The sequence below is a fragment of the Panthera tigris genome, chromosome B1 (genome assembly GCF_018350195.1).
Source record: "Panthera tigris isolate Pti1 chromosome B1, P.tigris_Pti1_mat1.1, whole genome shotgun sequence".
In the NCBI taxonomy this organism is placed as follows: Eukaryota; Metazoa; Chordata; class Mammalia; order Carnivora; family Felidae; genus Panthera; species Panthera tigris.
In genome coordinates, this window is record NC_056663.1 from 144,511,197 (window position 1) to 144,527,954 (window position 16,758).

The window sequence follows — 16,758 nt, forward strand, 5'->3', positions numbered from 1 at the left end:
ATTCCAAGAGGAAATGTACAATTGGAATTATTTTAAAAATCACATCATCTAGGGGTGCCTGGGTGGCTCAGTCGGTTAAGCATCTGACTTCGGCTCAGGTCATGATCACACAGTCCGTGAGTTGGAGCCCCGAGTTGGGCTTGTGCTGACAGCTGAGAGCCTGGAACCTGCTTGGATTCTGTGTCTCCCTCTCTCTCTGCGCCTCCCCCACTCACACTCTGTCTCTCTCAAAAATAAACATTAAAATTTTTTTAAAAAAATCATGTCATCTATTATTCCTTTTAGTTTGTCTATAAAGACACACCTATGGCTGATAAAGTTCTTGACATGGCCCTGCTTTTTTGGCAAAATGATTAATCTAATATATATGTATATATTAGATTTCTAATATGAAAATACCTCCATTTACTAAATTTATATCTTATTGGATGACTAAGGATTCCTAGATTATACTGAAAATCTGAATGCATCCAAGTATCTGACAAAGATATGTAAGTAAAATTGGATTAGGGGTCAGGTATCTAAAACTATCTGTGTAGGGGCTCAGTAGATAAGGCATTGAGTTACAACTGTTTTTTGTTACTACATATTTGCTGCCTTATCCCCTTCAAAGGCCATAGAAATGTTATCCTAGTTCCTCTTCCTCATCCTCTTTAAAATACAAGTGAGGAATGTTGACTTGAATTATCCAGGTAACTCTCCAGATCTGAAATATAGTTAGGATTAGCAAACACACCCCAAGGCTTTAAGAGTGAATGGCTGAAATTGTGGAAAAAGCCTAAATGTCCATCAACTGATGAATGGATAAAGAAATTGTGGTTTATATACACAATGTAGTACTACGTGACAATGAGAAAAATGAAATATGGCCCTTTGTAGCAACGTGGATGGAACTGGAGAGTGTGATGCTAAGTGAAATAAGCCATACAGAGAAAGACAGATGCCATATGTTTTCACTCTTATGTGGATCCTGAGAAACTTAACAGAAACCCATGGGGGAGGGGAAGGAAAAAAAAGAAAAAAAAAGAGGTTAGAGTGGGAGAGAGCCAAAGCATAAGAGACTCTGAAAAACTGAGAACAAACTGAGGGCTGATGGGGGGTGGGAGGGAGGGGAGGGTAGGTGATGGGCATTGAAGAGGGCATCTGTTGGGGTGAGCACTGGGTGTTGTATGGAAACTAATTTGACAATAAATTTCATATAATAAAAAAATAAAAAATAAATAAAATGTGCCTCAAAAAACAAAAAAGAGTGAATGGCTGAATATATAGCATGGATAGCAAAGTATAGAGACACTCCAAAAAAAGTAAAAATAATGCCTGGTACAGAAGGCCAGCTGCATTCTTTCACTAAAAACCTGCAAAACCTATACTATAAGGAACTTAATTTTTTTTTTAATGTTTATTTATTTTTGAGACAGAGACAGAGCATGAGTGGGTGAGGGACAGAGAGAGAGGGAGCACAGCATCTGAAGTGGGCTCCAGGTTCCAAGCTATCAGCACAGAAGCCAACACGGGGCTCAAACTTGCGAACTGAACCGGGAGATGGTGACCTGAGCAGAAGTCTGATGCTTAACCGAATGAGCCACCCAAGTGCCCCTAATATAAAACTAAATATTAATGGTGTAATTGTATTTTCCTCCCAAGAAGTGAGAGAAGGAAAGAAGGAAGAAGGGAAGAAAGACAGGCAGGGAGGATAAGAAGGAGGGAGGGAAGGAGGGAGGGAAAAAGGGAGGGAAGGAGGGAGAAAGGTAGGAAGGTAGGAAGGAAGGAAGGAAGGAAGGTAGGAAGGAAGGCAGGAAGGCAGGAAGGCAGGAAGGAAGGCAGGAAGGAAGGCAGGAAGGAAGGCAGGAAGGAAGGCAGGAAGGAAGGAAGGCAGGCAGGAAGGAAGGAAGGAAGGAAGGAAGGAAGGAAGGAAGGAAGGAAGGAAATACGGAAGTGACTAAACTTTTGCCCAGAGGAAAGAGGTGTAATGATTATCAACTTAATAATGCTTGCATCAAATACAAAGTTTCTCTTTCTACCATAAAAACATGCAAAGGAGAATCTTTCATTTTCTTCACTTATCAAAAGAGATAGTTTATTACCTTCAAAGTCCACATCTCCAACCAGTTTTGTCTTTCCTGTCACTGGGTCATGGACATAGTTGATACCCACATCAATTACAGCAGCACCTTCTTTAACCATATCAGATGTGATCAACTTAGGAATACCTGAAAGCAAAACACAGTTGTAAAACACTCTGGAAAATATTTAAACTTTGTCCTTGAGCATACCAAAGGTTTATACAGCTAATGTTTTTGTTGTCATGGCTTTAAAAAAATATACAACATACACTGTTTCTAGGAAGAGACCAACGGCACTTGATCATTTCCGATGAAGCAGAAGAATAAAGGCAGCACATGGGGGCTTCTGTGCTTAAAATCCTACCTGGATTTACCCTTTCACCTCAGAGATTGCTATCAGATTTCTCCAGATGGATATCCACTGGAGTCGCATCCTTGTATATTTCACATACTATAAATAGCATAGGGACATCATGGCTATGAAACAGGCTCCTGTTGAGGTTGGGTGGAATGAAAACTACTTGGAAATTGGAGGTAGAGACAAAGAAGGGTGAGGTGGGGTGGGGGTGGGTTGGATAAAAAGAAAAAAATGAAGTGAAAATAATTTAAATGCTCAGGGTGGTGGTAAACTTTGAAGTGCCACACACATAGTGGTATCTTATCAACTCCAAACATGAAGTGTTATTTTGAGCTTTCTTCTTATTTTGTCTTTGCTTCTTTGATTCATTATGTCTGTATATGACTTGGAAAGGTATAAGATATACTAAACTCTACTATTTCTCCATTGCAGTGGGAAAGATCGCTCTACAGAGATCTTACATCACCATGCATTTTCTATAATTATTTTCAAACTTTATTTCAAGTACAACAGTACCAGCTAACAATGGTTAATGTTCCAGTTATTTTTGTTAATAATTAAAAACCATTCCTAAGCTTAGCGACTTAAAATATTTTATTATTACATTTCGTGGTTCTGTGGGATGACTGAGCTCAGCTGGATGGATCTTCACTGGAGTCTTTCACATAGTTGGACTCAGACAGTGGCTGAGGCTGGAGTCACCTCAAAATGTGACTAGGCTGGTTGTCCAAGATGGCTCACTCACATGGCTATCGTTGTTGCTCATAGTTGGCGGAGCTCAGTTGGGGCTGTCAACTGGGGCATACAGGCATGGACTCTCCTGTGGCTTGGGCTTCCCACAGCCTAGCATCTGGCTTCCAAGAGTGAGTGCTCCAAGAGACAGGAAGCAGAAGTTGCCGGTCACTTAAGCCTAGAACCTGGGAGCTGGCACAATATCATTTCTGTCATATTCTATCAGTCAAGCAGTGACAGAATCTAGTTAGATTTAAGAGGACAGACAGAAACCCCATTTCTCAGTGGGAGGAAAATCAAAGGTTTTGTGGCCATCTTTAGTCTATCACAATGCTTCTGGTGGACACTGTGTCTAGCAGGTGATTTACTCATTTTCACATTCTACATCCTTTGCATGAAAAGGACTCAATGTTGTGTTGTCAGAGGCTTTCTTCTACCTAAATTATCCACTTATGCATTCCAGATGGCATATGATTTTTAGTACAATTAAGATTTTAATGGCTATAAAGAAACAGTGCTAAAATAGATGTAGCTACCTGATACATTCCTTAGTCACATAATAATATAACCAATGAGGCATCAATGTTTGAAATATGTTTTTTTCTCATGCTTTCCTACCCTAGCCCATAGAACTTCTTTTTATCAGTTCTAGCATAGATATTGAGTATTGTTCTAAAGATAGTAATAAAATCCCATTTTTTCTTGGAATCCAATAGAAAAAGAAAACCTAGCCTTTTGGCTCCCTGAGCAGTGCCATGGCAATCTGAAGAACAAGCACCTTAAGAAAGGCAGCATAAAGGGAGCCAAGAAGAAAGTGATTGATCCATTTTGTAAGAAAGATGGGTATGATGTGAAAGCGCCAGCTGTGTTCAATATAAAAAATATTGGAAAAACACTAGTTATAAGAACTCAAAGAACCAAAATAGGATCTGATGGCCTCAATGGTCATGTTTTTGAAGTGAGCCTTGCTGGTCTGCAGAATGATGAAACTGGATTTAGAAAATTCAATCTAATTACTGAGGATTTTAGGGCCCAAACTGCCTGACTAATTTCCATAGCATGGATCTTACCCGTGACAAAATGTATTCCATGGTAAAAAAAAAAAAAAAAAAAAAAAAAGGCAGACCATGATTGAAGCCCATGTTGATGTCAAGATTACTGATGGTTATTTGCTTCATCTACTTTGTGTTGGTTTTACTAAAAACTGAGACAATCAGATTCAGAAGACCTCTTATGCTCAGCACCAACAGGTCCACCCAATTCAGAAAAAGATGACGGAGATCATGACCCGAGAGGTGCAGACAAATGACTTGAAAGAAATGGCCAATAAATTGATTGCAGATAGCATCAGAAAAGACATAGCATCAGAAAAGCCTTATCAGTCTATTTATCCACTCCATGATATCTTTGTCAGAAAAGTCAAAGTGCTGAAGAAGCTCAAGTTTGAATTGGGAAAGCTCATGGAGCTTCATGGGGAAGGTAGTAGTTCTGGCAAAGCTAGTAAGGACGAGACCAGTGCTATATTGAACGAGCTGATGGATATGAGTCTTAAACAGTCCAAGAATCTGTTCAAAATTCAGACATTTAATGGTGACAAAAAGTCTTATGTGTGATGTTTAATTATCGATCATTCTTTTTAAATAATCTAAGCTTGGTGAATTCGATGTTCTGATGTGAACTTCTCTGAGTTGTTGTTTGGATTTTATCCATTGCTCTTAGTTACTAAAGAGCTCTGAAAGGGTAGTGATCTATTTTAAGCTGTAGTGATCCGGATGCAAATATTATAGATGGTTAATAAAATCTTTTCTTTTTTTAGAAAAGCCGTAAGTTGATTATAGATAGCTGCAGAAAATATTTTTAAGATGAAAATGTTGATGAAATAGTTACTAAAATCCAGCTTTTGAGAAAGATCCAGATTTCTCTCTCGGTTGTAATAGTTCATTACATTTGCTCTGAGAATATCAGACTGGCAATAACAAATGCACAATTTTCAAAATAGACGTAAATGTGAGCTTGATTTTAATTGTTAGGAAAATTAAAAAATAGAAAAACCTTAAATATGTGTTTATTTTTTTCTGATGATGACATCACATATGTCCACTGTAGAAAATCTAGAAAAAATCTAAAAGTTTAAGATAAAAATAAAAATCACTATAATCATGCCATTCAAAGATAATAAGTATATTTTTATTGTATTTCTTTCTAGGATTTCAAAATACTTATATATAATATATATAATGTATATATATAATATAATATCATATAAAATATGATACCTATAACTTTGCTTATATTGTGACTATAAATCCTACCATTTTGCCATTAAAGTTAAATTATGAACATTTTTCCATTTTATCAATTATTTGAAATTTAAAACCTACATGAAATAATTTATCACATGGATTATCATAATAAGTTATGCAGTCCTGAACTCTAATATTTTGCTATCATAATTAAATGTGGTGATGACCACTTATGTCCAGAAAACTACAGATCGTTTCTTAGTTGCAGCATCAAATTTGACAAAGTGTTTTCACTGAACCCTTATTTACACGATGGAAAACTGTGGGCTGGATGAAAGCTCCAATTGGTACAATCCTGGATAGTTAAATAACGTATTCCAAAACTATTGGTCAATGCATCTGTAGGAAGGTCTGCAGAGGTCTTCCATGAAAAGTATTTGTCAGTACCATTTTCCAAAATTTTTTTTTAATTTTTTTTTAATGTTTATTTATTTTTTGAGACAGAGAGAGACAGAGCATGAATGGGGGAGGGTCAGAGAGAGGGAGACACAGAATCTGAAACAGGCTCCGGGCTCTGAGCTGTCAGCACAGAGCCCGATGCGGGGCTCCAACTCACGGACCGCGAGATCGTGACCTGAGCCAAAGTCGGCGCTCAACCGACTGAGCCACCCAGGCGCCCCCATTTTCCAAATTTTTAATAAAGAACTTGGAAGAACACACTGGCACTGTTATGGTTATTTTATCTTTGTTTTCCTCCAGGTCTATTTTCTGCCTTTCTCTGCTCTCATCTATGCCAGTGGCAGGGCTAATCCTTAAAGAGGTCTTGTGTGCTACCTATATCTCCTGGAACCTTGTGACAGCCTTGAGAACAAGCTCAAGCTAGCCTACTGGAGGATATAAATCCTGTGGAGGGAAGCTGAGTCATTTCAGCTGAGGCCATCCTACACAAGTCAGACTCTAGCTAACCACCAGCTGAAGGCAGATGCTTGAGCAAGCCCAGTCAAGATCAGAAGAAACAAGCCACGGTCACTGTCACTGACCAGCTGAACCCAAATTCATGGGAAATAAAAAAAAAAAGTGATTCTTTAAGGTGATTGAGTTAGGTTTGTTTTTGTTTTTCTTAACACAGCAATAGCTGCATAGCCCTATATTTGTAAATGAACAAAATTGGATAGAATAGCTAATAGGTAGCCCACTTTGGAATGATGGACTATACAAGTTGCAAGAAAAATTTAAAAGGGGATAAATGTATAATTCTGACCAGGTGCTTTACTTGACTAAAAGCTCATTAAAAACTATTAGGCTACTCTAAGACAAAGAGTGTCCAGATATAAGGATATAATGTTTTCCTCTATATTTTTAGCAGACTCTCTGGAGTCATTGGTTACATCCAGGGGCTGGTCTAGAGAAGGATAATTAGAATGTATCTAGAACTCATGCCATATGGAGCAAGTGCTATCGAACTAGTTGGTTTAATTGCTTACTACCAGTCTGCAACAGGGTAAAAAAGCTTCTGCACAATGTAAAACAACTATATCACTAAACACATTGTTTGATTCAGGTAGCTTTATTTATTCATAGCAATGTTTTTTCAGTGAAGTATGTTGATTTACGTTCTGGTGCAGCGCCTTATCTTGTTGTGAACCTAAGGTTCCCAGAGGTAAGAAAGAGTCATGGACGAATACTGGTCCACACACTGAATACCTCTGAAATGGAATGGTTGAATAAACTCAGGTTGCCTATCTCAGGAAAAACAAAACAAACAAAAACAACTGAAAACGAAAGCAGAACCCAATAATCGTGGTCGTGTTGTCAATATGTTAAAGAGTAGATTTACTCTACATGTTTGCAGAAAGAAAAATGAAAGAATGAGGGAACAAAGGAAATAGCTTTCAGCTCATTATAGAGAATATTTTAAGAATAAGAAAACACTACACAAAAAGAAACTGTATACTGCCTTTATTCCTCACTAGAAATATTTACTATAGGGTAAAGGAAGAATTAATTAATTAATTAATTAATTAATGTCTTCCATTTCTATGATTTAAACATTGTCTTTTTGTGTCATCAAATTAAATGTTCTTTTCTTTCTTCTCTCAACTAATTCATTTCTGATCCTTGCAGACTTCTAAAAAAAATTTTGTAATGTTTATTTATTTTTGAGAGAGAGAGAGAGAGAGAGAGAGAGAGAGAGCGAGCGGTGGAGGGGCAGGGAGGGAGACAAAGAACTCGAAGCATGCTCCAGACTCTGTGCTTCAGCCCAGAGCCCCATGCCAGGCTCGAATGAACTCACGAACTGCAAAATCATGACCTGAGTCAAAGTTGGCCACTTAACCGACTGAGCCACCCAAGCACCCCTGATCCTTGCACTCTTCTGACCCTATCATAGAAATAATACAGATTTTACTTAATGCTGGAATTATAACAAATGGGCATTCAAAATCTGTTTTAGATATCTTAAATACTCTAAGTCATCCATCTACATTGTTGTCTTGTAGAGGAAAATGATTGGAAGTATAAAGTTGTTCATTAATTACATTTTTAAAGGCACTGAAAAGAAATTTCTTAGACATGATATATTTAGTTCTCCAAGTATACAAATGCAATATGTTTACATTCTTACTGTTTGATAACAGTGAAATAGAATTAAAATCCATTTAAATATTTAGTAAATATTTAAATATCAATAGGTTTTTAATGCCATTAGTATGTGGAGTCAGGTCGTTCTTTTTTTTTTTTACATTTTGTTAAATTTGCAAATGAACAGTGATTTCAAGTAACTATTTCCTATGAGATTTATTTATTTACTTATTTCTTACATTTTGCCAAGATAATTCCATGGAAACCTGTCCTTAAATCTTATATAATTTGAAGGCTCAAGCATTATATGTGAGAACCGAAACCACCCACACCCACATAGCTTACTGTATACATTAATATGACTTTACTATTCCACTGTTTTCATCAACATGACTTTATTATTCTAGAAAACCCTTGCTCAGAAAGGTAGAAGCTACAGATAATTTCACTGTCTCTGGAAGTTACTAAAAAACTCATTTAAATTATCATCAAGTTGTCTGACTTTTCCGTGGGTAGTCTCAAATGGCTGTTTGTTCTCCAAGACTCTTGAAACCCCTTGCTTCAAAACCCTCTCCCTGTTGTACCCACCAATCCCTGTTATGCTCCTTACCCAATCCTGAGCAAGTCTCTGCATTAAAAAACTTGCTTTAAAACAAATTTTCAACCTCTAAGCATCTCAGCTTTGCTTCTATGCCACAAGACACTACTCAGATAAATAGGCTCTTGGGGTGGGGGTGGGGGCGGGAATCGCTGATTTGAGGAATTTGATGATTTCTGTGGCATAAATACTCCTCTATGGCATAAATATCCCTACCACGACTGACTTCAAGATAGCAAGTGACATCACTGAACACAGAGTTGGAAAGAGATGCTCAGAATCAACCTTCACAGGTTGGCTGATGGTAGAGAGCTCTGGTGCACACAGCTCCTAAAAGACTGCCAAGACAGTGTTTTCCCATGCTTCTGTAATCATAAGCTCAGATTTGTCTTATCAATGGGCTGTTTGGGTGTTCAGGGAGAGCCAGTATTCAACAACATTGTGGATCCATGAAGATTTCCTCTGTTACCACTCTTAACATTCAAGACCTCAACTCAGAAACCACAGGTGCCTCTGTGGCCCCTTGAGTCTCTTGCTACGATAGGAAACTGTTAGTCTCTCTAACTAGAATGATAAGGTAAGTCTAGTAATGAGTCTGAAATTTGGTTTATTTTATTAAAGCTCCCCAAATGCTGAATTTATTTCATTTTTTTTTATGAATAAGGAACCCTTTTTAGGAATCCTTTGATTACCCAGTTAAAAATCTTTTATCCTTAGTGGAAATTGGTCTTATTACTTTCAACACAATTTGTCTATATCTCTGTTATTTTTTGTTGTATGTCTATATGGGAGAGGTTCACAGGAGACGTGTGAGTAACCTGGACAAATCCATTCTTCAAACTGACCCTGAGGACTGAAAAATTCAAAATATGTCTTTTGAACTTTGGAAAATCCTATGGAAAAACTTTGCCTCAGGTCACTAAGCACAATTTTATGGGAACTTTCCTCAGTCTTGTTTCATCTGTGAAATCTCCTAAAACCTTTCTCTCTGGGGAGAATGGCCTATTGGTCAGGTTTGCAGCAGGAGATGGGCCAGCCATTAGACTTGGGGGGCTGAGGCATGAGGTATATAAGTCATACTTTCAACTGGCCAGTCCCAGACTCTCCCAGATTTGCCTCAGTCTAAACCCACACCATCTTCCCCATTTGATGTACACTCCTGCTTCTTACACGTGTTTACACCATATCCCAAATTCTTTAAAACAGAAATTTTTTAACGTTTATTTATTATTGAGAAATAGAGAGAGACAGAGCATTAGCATGGGAGGGGCAGAGAGAAGGGGAGACACAGAACCTGAAGCAGGCTCCAGGCTCTGAGCTGTCAGCACAGAGCCCGACATGGGGCTCGAACTCACAAACCATGAGATCATGACCTGAGCTGAAGTCAGACACTTAACCGACAGAGCCACCCAGGCACCCCAACCATATCCCAAATTCTTATACTTACCTTTCTAGATGGCATCATTTCACCAAGGATAATTTAGAATCATAATAGCCATTCTGAAGAACTTTTGAGGTGAATAAAAGTGTTCATTGGAGAGGTGTCTTAGAACATATAGGGAATACAATTCCACACATCCAGTGGTCTGCATTTTCTAATGTTTTGAGGAAGTATCCAAAGGTATTCAGATTCCAAAACTGTTCCCTTAAAAGATGTCTTCACCATGACAAACAAAACGGAAAAACCTAAAAATGGTCTCTCTTCTAGATTCCTTCAAATCTCAGCACAACCCTAATAGCCTTCATCCTATTATTCCTCTTTCCTCAGCTATTTCCCCCATTTTCTTCTGACTTATTCCTTTCACTCCTGGCTGGCCAGAAACCCCCAAAATGCAGTTGCCTTGCAAAGTTAAATCCCCCTCAGAACAGGGAAAACTGCTTTGTTTTAAGATCTTGTCTTACTCTGAGCTGAAAGTCAATGTTAAAGATTTTCCAAAACCTAGTCAGCTAACATTTGCAGAGGATTTAATAATAGTTTTAGGAACAAATAATTCAGTACTCCCAAATATATATCAAACAGTACATATATTCATATGCAAAAGAAGTGGACGGGCGCCTGGGTGGCTCAGTCGGTTAAGCATCTGACTTCAGCTCAGGTCACAATCTCGTGGTCCATGAGTTTGAGCCCCGCGTCGGGCTCTCTGCTGACAGCTCAGAGCCTGGAGCCTGTTTCAGATTCTGTATCTCCCTCTCTCTCTGACCCTCCCCCGTTCATGCTCTGTCTCTCTCTGTCTCAAAAATAAATAAATGTTAAAAAAAATTAAAACAAAAAGAAGTGGATAGAAAGGTAGAATTCAAAACTCTAAATCGCATAAGAAATCAAAGGAAATTAGATAAATTGTATATATTTGACAAGGTCTTCTGGAAACTATCCCTAAAATTATTCCTGTGAACATAGACTGGATTCTTACCCAGTCTTATAAGTAAAGAAAGGATTGGGGCGCCTGGGTGGCTCAGTCGGTTAAGCATCCGACTTCAGCTCAGGTCACGATCTCGCGGTATGTGAGTTCGAGCCCCGCGTCGGGCTCTGGGCTGACTGCTCAGAGCCTGGAGCCTGTTTCAGATTCTGTGTCTCCCTCTCTCTCTGACCCTCCCCCGTTCATGCTCTGTCTCTCTCTGTCTCAAAAATAAATAAATGTTAAAAAAAAAAAAAAAAGAAAGGATCTGTCCATTGGGGAATTCAGAGACAAGCTCTTTGTCTTTAGACAGAATTCAGAAGTAACTCCTGATGCAGATGTAGGGAGCTCTCTGTTAACTTTTTGTGAATAACCTTAAGCTTGAAATAGGAGATTTAAACACAGGAAAAACCACAGTGGGAAACAGCTTTAATGCCAGACTTCCAGCACCTTTCTGAACATTTTGGAAGGGCTGAAGAACAAAACCAGAATAAGACTTGGAATAAATGTATAGCCTTACAAGGAAAACAATCAGACACTTCCAATCATTAAACACAAAGAGGGAGTCACTTGGTAAAGACATCTGCAGAGATGATAAACAGAAAAAAAAACAAAAAAAACAAAACATTGACAAAAAAAGAAAAAAGAAGAGAAGAGAAAAAGAAATCTTAAAGAAAGGAAACAATGTACTTGGTTATTTGAGGAAGAGGAGGAGGAGGAATCAAATTCCCAGTCTCCAATTTTCCCTCAAATTTGCAAGGAGAAAGTTCTCACGATTGTTAAGGGACAATCTTTTGCTTGATCTGAGCACTACTTTACTAGCCTGAACTCTGCCATTTTTATTCAACGTCTCCCTTGGAGCAAATGAATTACTCAGGTGGTGAGTGTCTAATAATCCTCAGACATTCGGCACATCCTGGCCCAGAGCAGGGGTACAATCTTTCCTCTGTGACAGCACACCTGCTAACTTGATAAGGAGGGATGCAGTCTGAATATGGACTTTCCGGCAGATTAATGACATTTTGATGGTCTCTTTCTTAAAACCCCTGAAAACACCCTATTCATAATGTGGCCAGAGTTCACTTGAATATTGACTTAGATTTACTGGTACCTGTGTGTCTAACTCAAACCCAAACTGAAGATCTCAAGGAGGTGCCACAGTTTTCGTGGATGAGACTTCTATGACATTGGCACGATTAATGAGGCTGAGCCCACCAAGGTTCACACTGACCTCTTTAAATCTCTATCTAAATTTACATAATGCTCTTTAAAAATTTTTTTTAACATTTACTCATTTTTGAGAGAGAGAGAGAAAGAAAGGAGAGAGAGAGAGAGAGAGAGAGAGAGGAGAGAGAGAATGAGCGGGGGAGGGGCAGAGAGAAAGTGGGAGACAGAATCTGAAGCAGGCTCCAGGCTCTTAGTTGTCAGCACAGAGCCCAACACTGGGCTCAATCAAACCCACAAGCCAGGAGATCATGACTTGAGCTGAAGTCAGACCCTTAACCAACTGAGCCACCCAGGCACTCCACATAATACTCTCTTAAAGCACAAGCTAAAGTAATAAAGTAAATGAATAAACAATTAACTAATAGAGAATGGACTGATTTTTAAACTATTCATCCTCCTAGTTAAAAATCCCAATGGGTGAGGATATAGATTCATTCAGGATTTTAGAGTCATAAGTAGAATATTCATTCCCTGGTCCCTGTAGTAGCAAACTCAAATTCTATTTTGTCTTTGTGCCTCCTCAGGCAATATATTTTAGTTTTACATCTGTATTGTGTTTTCTTGAGAGTCCCTTTAGATCACAATAATCAATACTTATTCGTCTTCTTCTGAAATTATCAACACTATACCTATCTGGGCCATTATGCCCAGGGTTTACTAAGGCACCTCACTTTTCATTAAGTTCTCAACCAGGGCCTAAAGAATTCAAAAATTCCCTGGAATTCTGCTCTTTTATTCAGATGAAGATTCAGGGCAGTACATATACGTCAGAAGATATGAGTCAGAAGCTGAATCTGAAGTTTCTAACAGTTCAATGTACTTTTACATTATGCTGGTCCATCAGCGCATGTATTCCTGAAGTCCATACGACAGAAGAAACATCGTAAGTACAATAAACCAGCTATTGGAATTTACAGAAGCATTTGCTGTCGTGACCTCCCACCTTGATACTTAGTAGTTTTCAAAACTCATATGGGCCGGTCTGAGTTCCTGAGGAAACATTTCAATTCTCTATTCTGGGGTATTCAGTAAAAAATGAAATTTAATTGTTATATACTTAAAATGTCATCATTAAAAAGTTCTAGCTTTCAAATATAATTACACACCAAAGCCCAAGGCAGGTTTGGAAGCCTGCCAATTAATCCCAAGCCAATCAATCCATCTATGAATAGATTTCTGACAGAAAACAAGACCTATTATTAATACAAATTTTCAGAAATAACTGGGATAATTATTTTAGGGGGAAGTATTCCCATCAGAAAATTTAGTGAGAGGATTTCTGATTTATCTAAGATTCCTCAGTTGTGGGTAGAAAATCTCCTTGATTGATAAGTAGACTAACCCATGGGTTATCTACACAGGATCATGATATTTCAAAAGTTAGGGCTTTCTTATTAGGTGACCGCAAATCTGTTATTGTGTATTCTTTATATGACAGACATGAAATAAATCACCAGTGTTATCTTACCAAACTATAATGACTAAACATAACATCTTACAAACAATGCCAATACCTAAAGCACACACAGAGCATACCAGTATACTCTAGGAGCTAAGTTCACCCTGATAGGAAAGCGTAAACATTACCCTTTGCGCAAGTCTGAGGCTATATCCTTATTAGAACTCCAGCTGGGTATTTTTGGATGCCTATTTGACAATCTCAGAATCGAGTTCGCATGAGTTAAAAAAAAAAAAAATCCTTTCCTTAGGAATCCTATCATGGTCATCTTCAAGTCTTTATAAAATGGCTCAGTCAAGGCACCCTGATAAAAGGAAGCACCATATTTACACATCCATTTAATTAGTAGAGTTCAAAGGGCTGTGCAAACATTATCTAATTAAACTTCACAACAATTCAGTGAAGCAAGAGAAGGTTTACCCATTATCCTCATTCACAGAAGAGAGATTTTGAGGTGCTGAGAGGCCAAATGATTTCTTAGTTTCACAATGATGAGTCAGAGGTGAGGCTGGGAACAAAACCAGAACTCTTTTTCAGATATAAAAGTAACACCATGGAAATGCTTATTCAGGTGGATTACTCCTTCAGCTGGAAGCTGTCCTACTACGTGAATAACAAGAGTAATTGCAGTGGAATTTGTATGGATGTATATGTTTCTTTGTAGATTAGAAAAACTTTCTTCAGCATTATTTGCTTTGGAGACAGTCCTATGATGGCTAAATGCATCCTTACTAAATAGAACCTATAATACTAGTAAGAGGACTTCAGTATCTTCCCCCCAGAAGTCCCCCTGTTATTTCTAGGAATCCTCAAGAAGTATTTATAAACTAGTGACTCAGTGGCAATGACCACAGAGTATATCTTCTTTTTCTCTGGCTTCTTTGTTTCCTGTTGGATGTTTGTTTGGCTATGACGCCTATCATTAGAATACTGTCCATAACAAGAACAATTTCTGGATGCTTGCAAAGCTTCTTGGGATGCCAGAACAGTGCCAGATTCCTTATAGCACTGAGGGCCACCAGGGAGGGCCCTGCTCTGTGCCATACTTGATCATTTAGGAGGATGGAATCCCTTTGTTCCCAGAAATTCACAGGATCACTCTTGAGTAGTTCCATTAGCTTCTGCCTTGGATCTTTTCTCTGCAAAATCCAGTGAACCTGTGAGGGCTGGATGCATGCTTCTCTTCCTTTCACCAACCGAACCTTGTTCCCTTCAAATAGACATTGGTGCATCCGGGGCATGAGCAGGGACTGGAGGGCAGTGGGGGTAATAGGTGAGGGTCTACATTACTAACCACCATGCTGTAGACAGAGTATTAAAGTCAAATGAAATAGGTTTCAAACATTTGTAATCCTTTCTTTAAAGGAAAAATGTTTACGAAGCTCAGTATGTAAAATGATCAAAGCGAGGAGAGATGTACCAGTTGAAAAGAGCAGATGGAGGGAGGGGCTCTACCGCCAGCCAACAGCCCCTTAGGTTTCCCAGAGTCAAATGTGAAAACCAGTGAGTACAATTCCTTTGCTTTAAGGACGTAGCTCCTGAAGGCCACATGGTCTAGATAAGGCATACAAATGACCCGACATTCAGGAAACACAAACCATTTTTTCACAATCCCTCTAATTCCCTTTGTCTGTAGCGCTAATCTTCCCTTCTCCTGTCTTGTTATGTACTCGTCTCCGCCTGTCAGTAGCCAATAATGTGGCTGGATGAGCCCTTGTGGATTTTATTATGACTGTAAGACACCCTCAGCAATAACCATCATGCAACTTCGAGAAAAAGAAAAGTGTATTATTTGTAAGAGCTGGAAATTGCATAGCACACCAGGGGGCACACGCTGAGATCACAGGCAGGGAGAGAATGCACAGGCCTGGCATTCTGCTTTTATTGTGATCAATGGTAGGGGCCTAGGGTTTCCTGGGCTCACTCTTTATCGGAAGCTAATTTGCGTTATTGTTATAAGTTATTGTGAAGTTAAAACACAAGAGTGAGAATTCAAAGTTCTGGAAGAGAAAATGTAAACAGCCCAAATGCTCAGTTATCAAGGTCAACCAAGATCTCTAAAACAAAGAAGTCTGGCAGGGAGAGGCAGCCTGACTCTTTATCTAGTAGCTGGCGAGGTGTTTACTTGAGATAGCCATCTTTGAAATGGATGCCTCTTTGAATCAAAGCTCTTGGGCCTAACTTATTCGGCACTTGTATTACAAAAAGAAAAGCCAACTACCTATCAGGGCTTCTGCTACACACCTCCTTTGAGCATTCCAGCAGCAGCTGAGACAATCTGTGCTTATTGATTCAGAGAAGTGATGCAGACAAGAAAGGGAACAGAGAAGAACTTCCTCTCTGGCTCCTGGATTTCAAAAGACTAACACTTAGGGAGGACAGAGGGACTCAAGCTAGAAAACGAAAGGGCCAAATATAAAGTCAGGATAGTTGGAAGAGGTGATGAGAGCTTAGATTTAAGAGGTTCCAAGGGAAAGGAATGTGCCTTGGGCCGTGTCTTGGACGGTTGGCAAAAAACCCAGTATTGGTTTGGGATGTCCAAGAACAAACGAATCTTTTCCTCATAGTCTGGGTAGCGGGTGAGAAGGTGTCATGGCCCCAAATTCTTAAATGGATGCAAGAGGAGCCTAGGAAGATACCTTAGATACTTTTTAAGAGTTTCCTAGAGCAAAGTTATAAAGCCACTGGAAACAAAAGGACCAGCCTATGTGTAGACAGTTGGCCAAGGACCAGATGAGATGAAGCTCACCGGCCACATGTCCCAATTAGGTAAACTGCATTTCTTCCTCATCTACCACACAAGGTACTGCTCTAGAAATCTTGCTGCTAGACAAATGTTGATAAAGAGAGTATTCAACGTGGCAGATGGTACAATATGTCAAATTACTATTTTACTAACCTATATATTTAGGATTACCCATGACAAAAATACTAGCCACGGCAAATTTTAAGTGCTTGTCGAGTTTCCTCTGTTGCTTGGCCAATATCTAAGACTCAGGTTCAAATCCCAGGCTGTACAGATAAAACCTAGGGAACCTTGGAGAAGTGCTTATTTCAGTCTCAGTTTCTCTATCTACATATGTAGAATGATAACAACTTCAT

At 38.9% G+C, this 16,758-nt stretch overlaps 1 protein-coding gene and 1 pseudogene across 2 annotated transcripts in view; one reads left to right on the top strand and one right to left on the bottom strand.

The window, feature by feature from the left end:
• MTHFD2L (methylenetetrahydrofolate dehydrogenase (NADP+ dependent) 2 like) overlaps positions 1–16,758 on the bottom strand; it is a 145,433-nt gene that overhangs the window by 26,237 nt on the left and 102,438 nt on the right. For both annotated transcript variants that reach the window (XM_042984385.1, XM_042984382.1), the window contains one exon: positions 2,085–2,210. In XM_042984385.1, coding sequence (XP_042840319.1) covers positions 2,085–2,210 — 126 coding nt within the window. The remainder of the gene's footprint in view (positions 1–2,084; positions 2,211–16,758) is intronic.
• Positions 2,537–4,741, top strand: LOC102958095 (annotated as a pseudogene).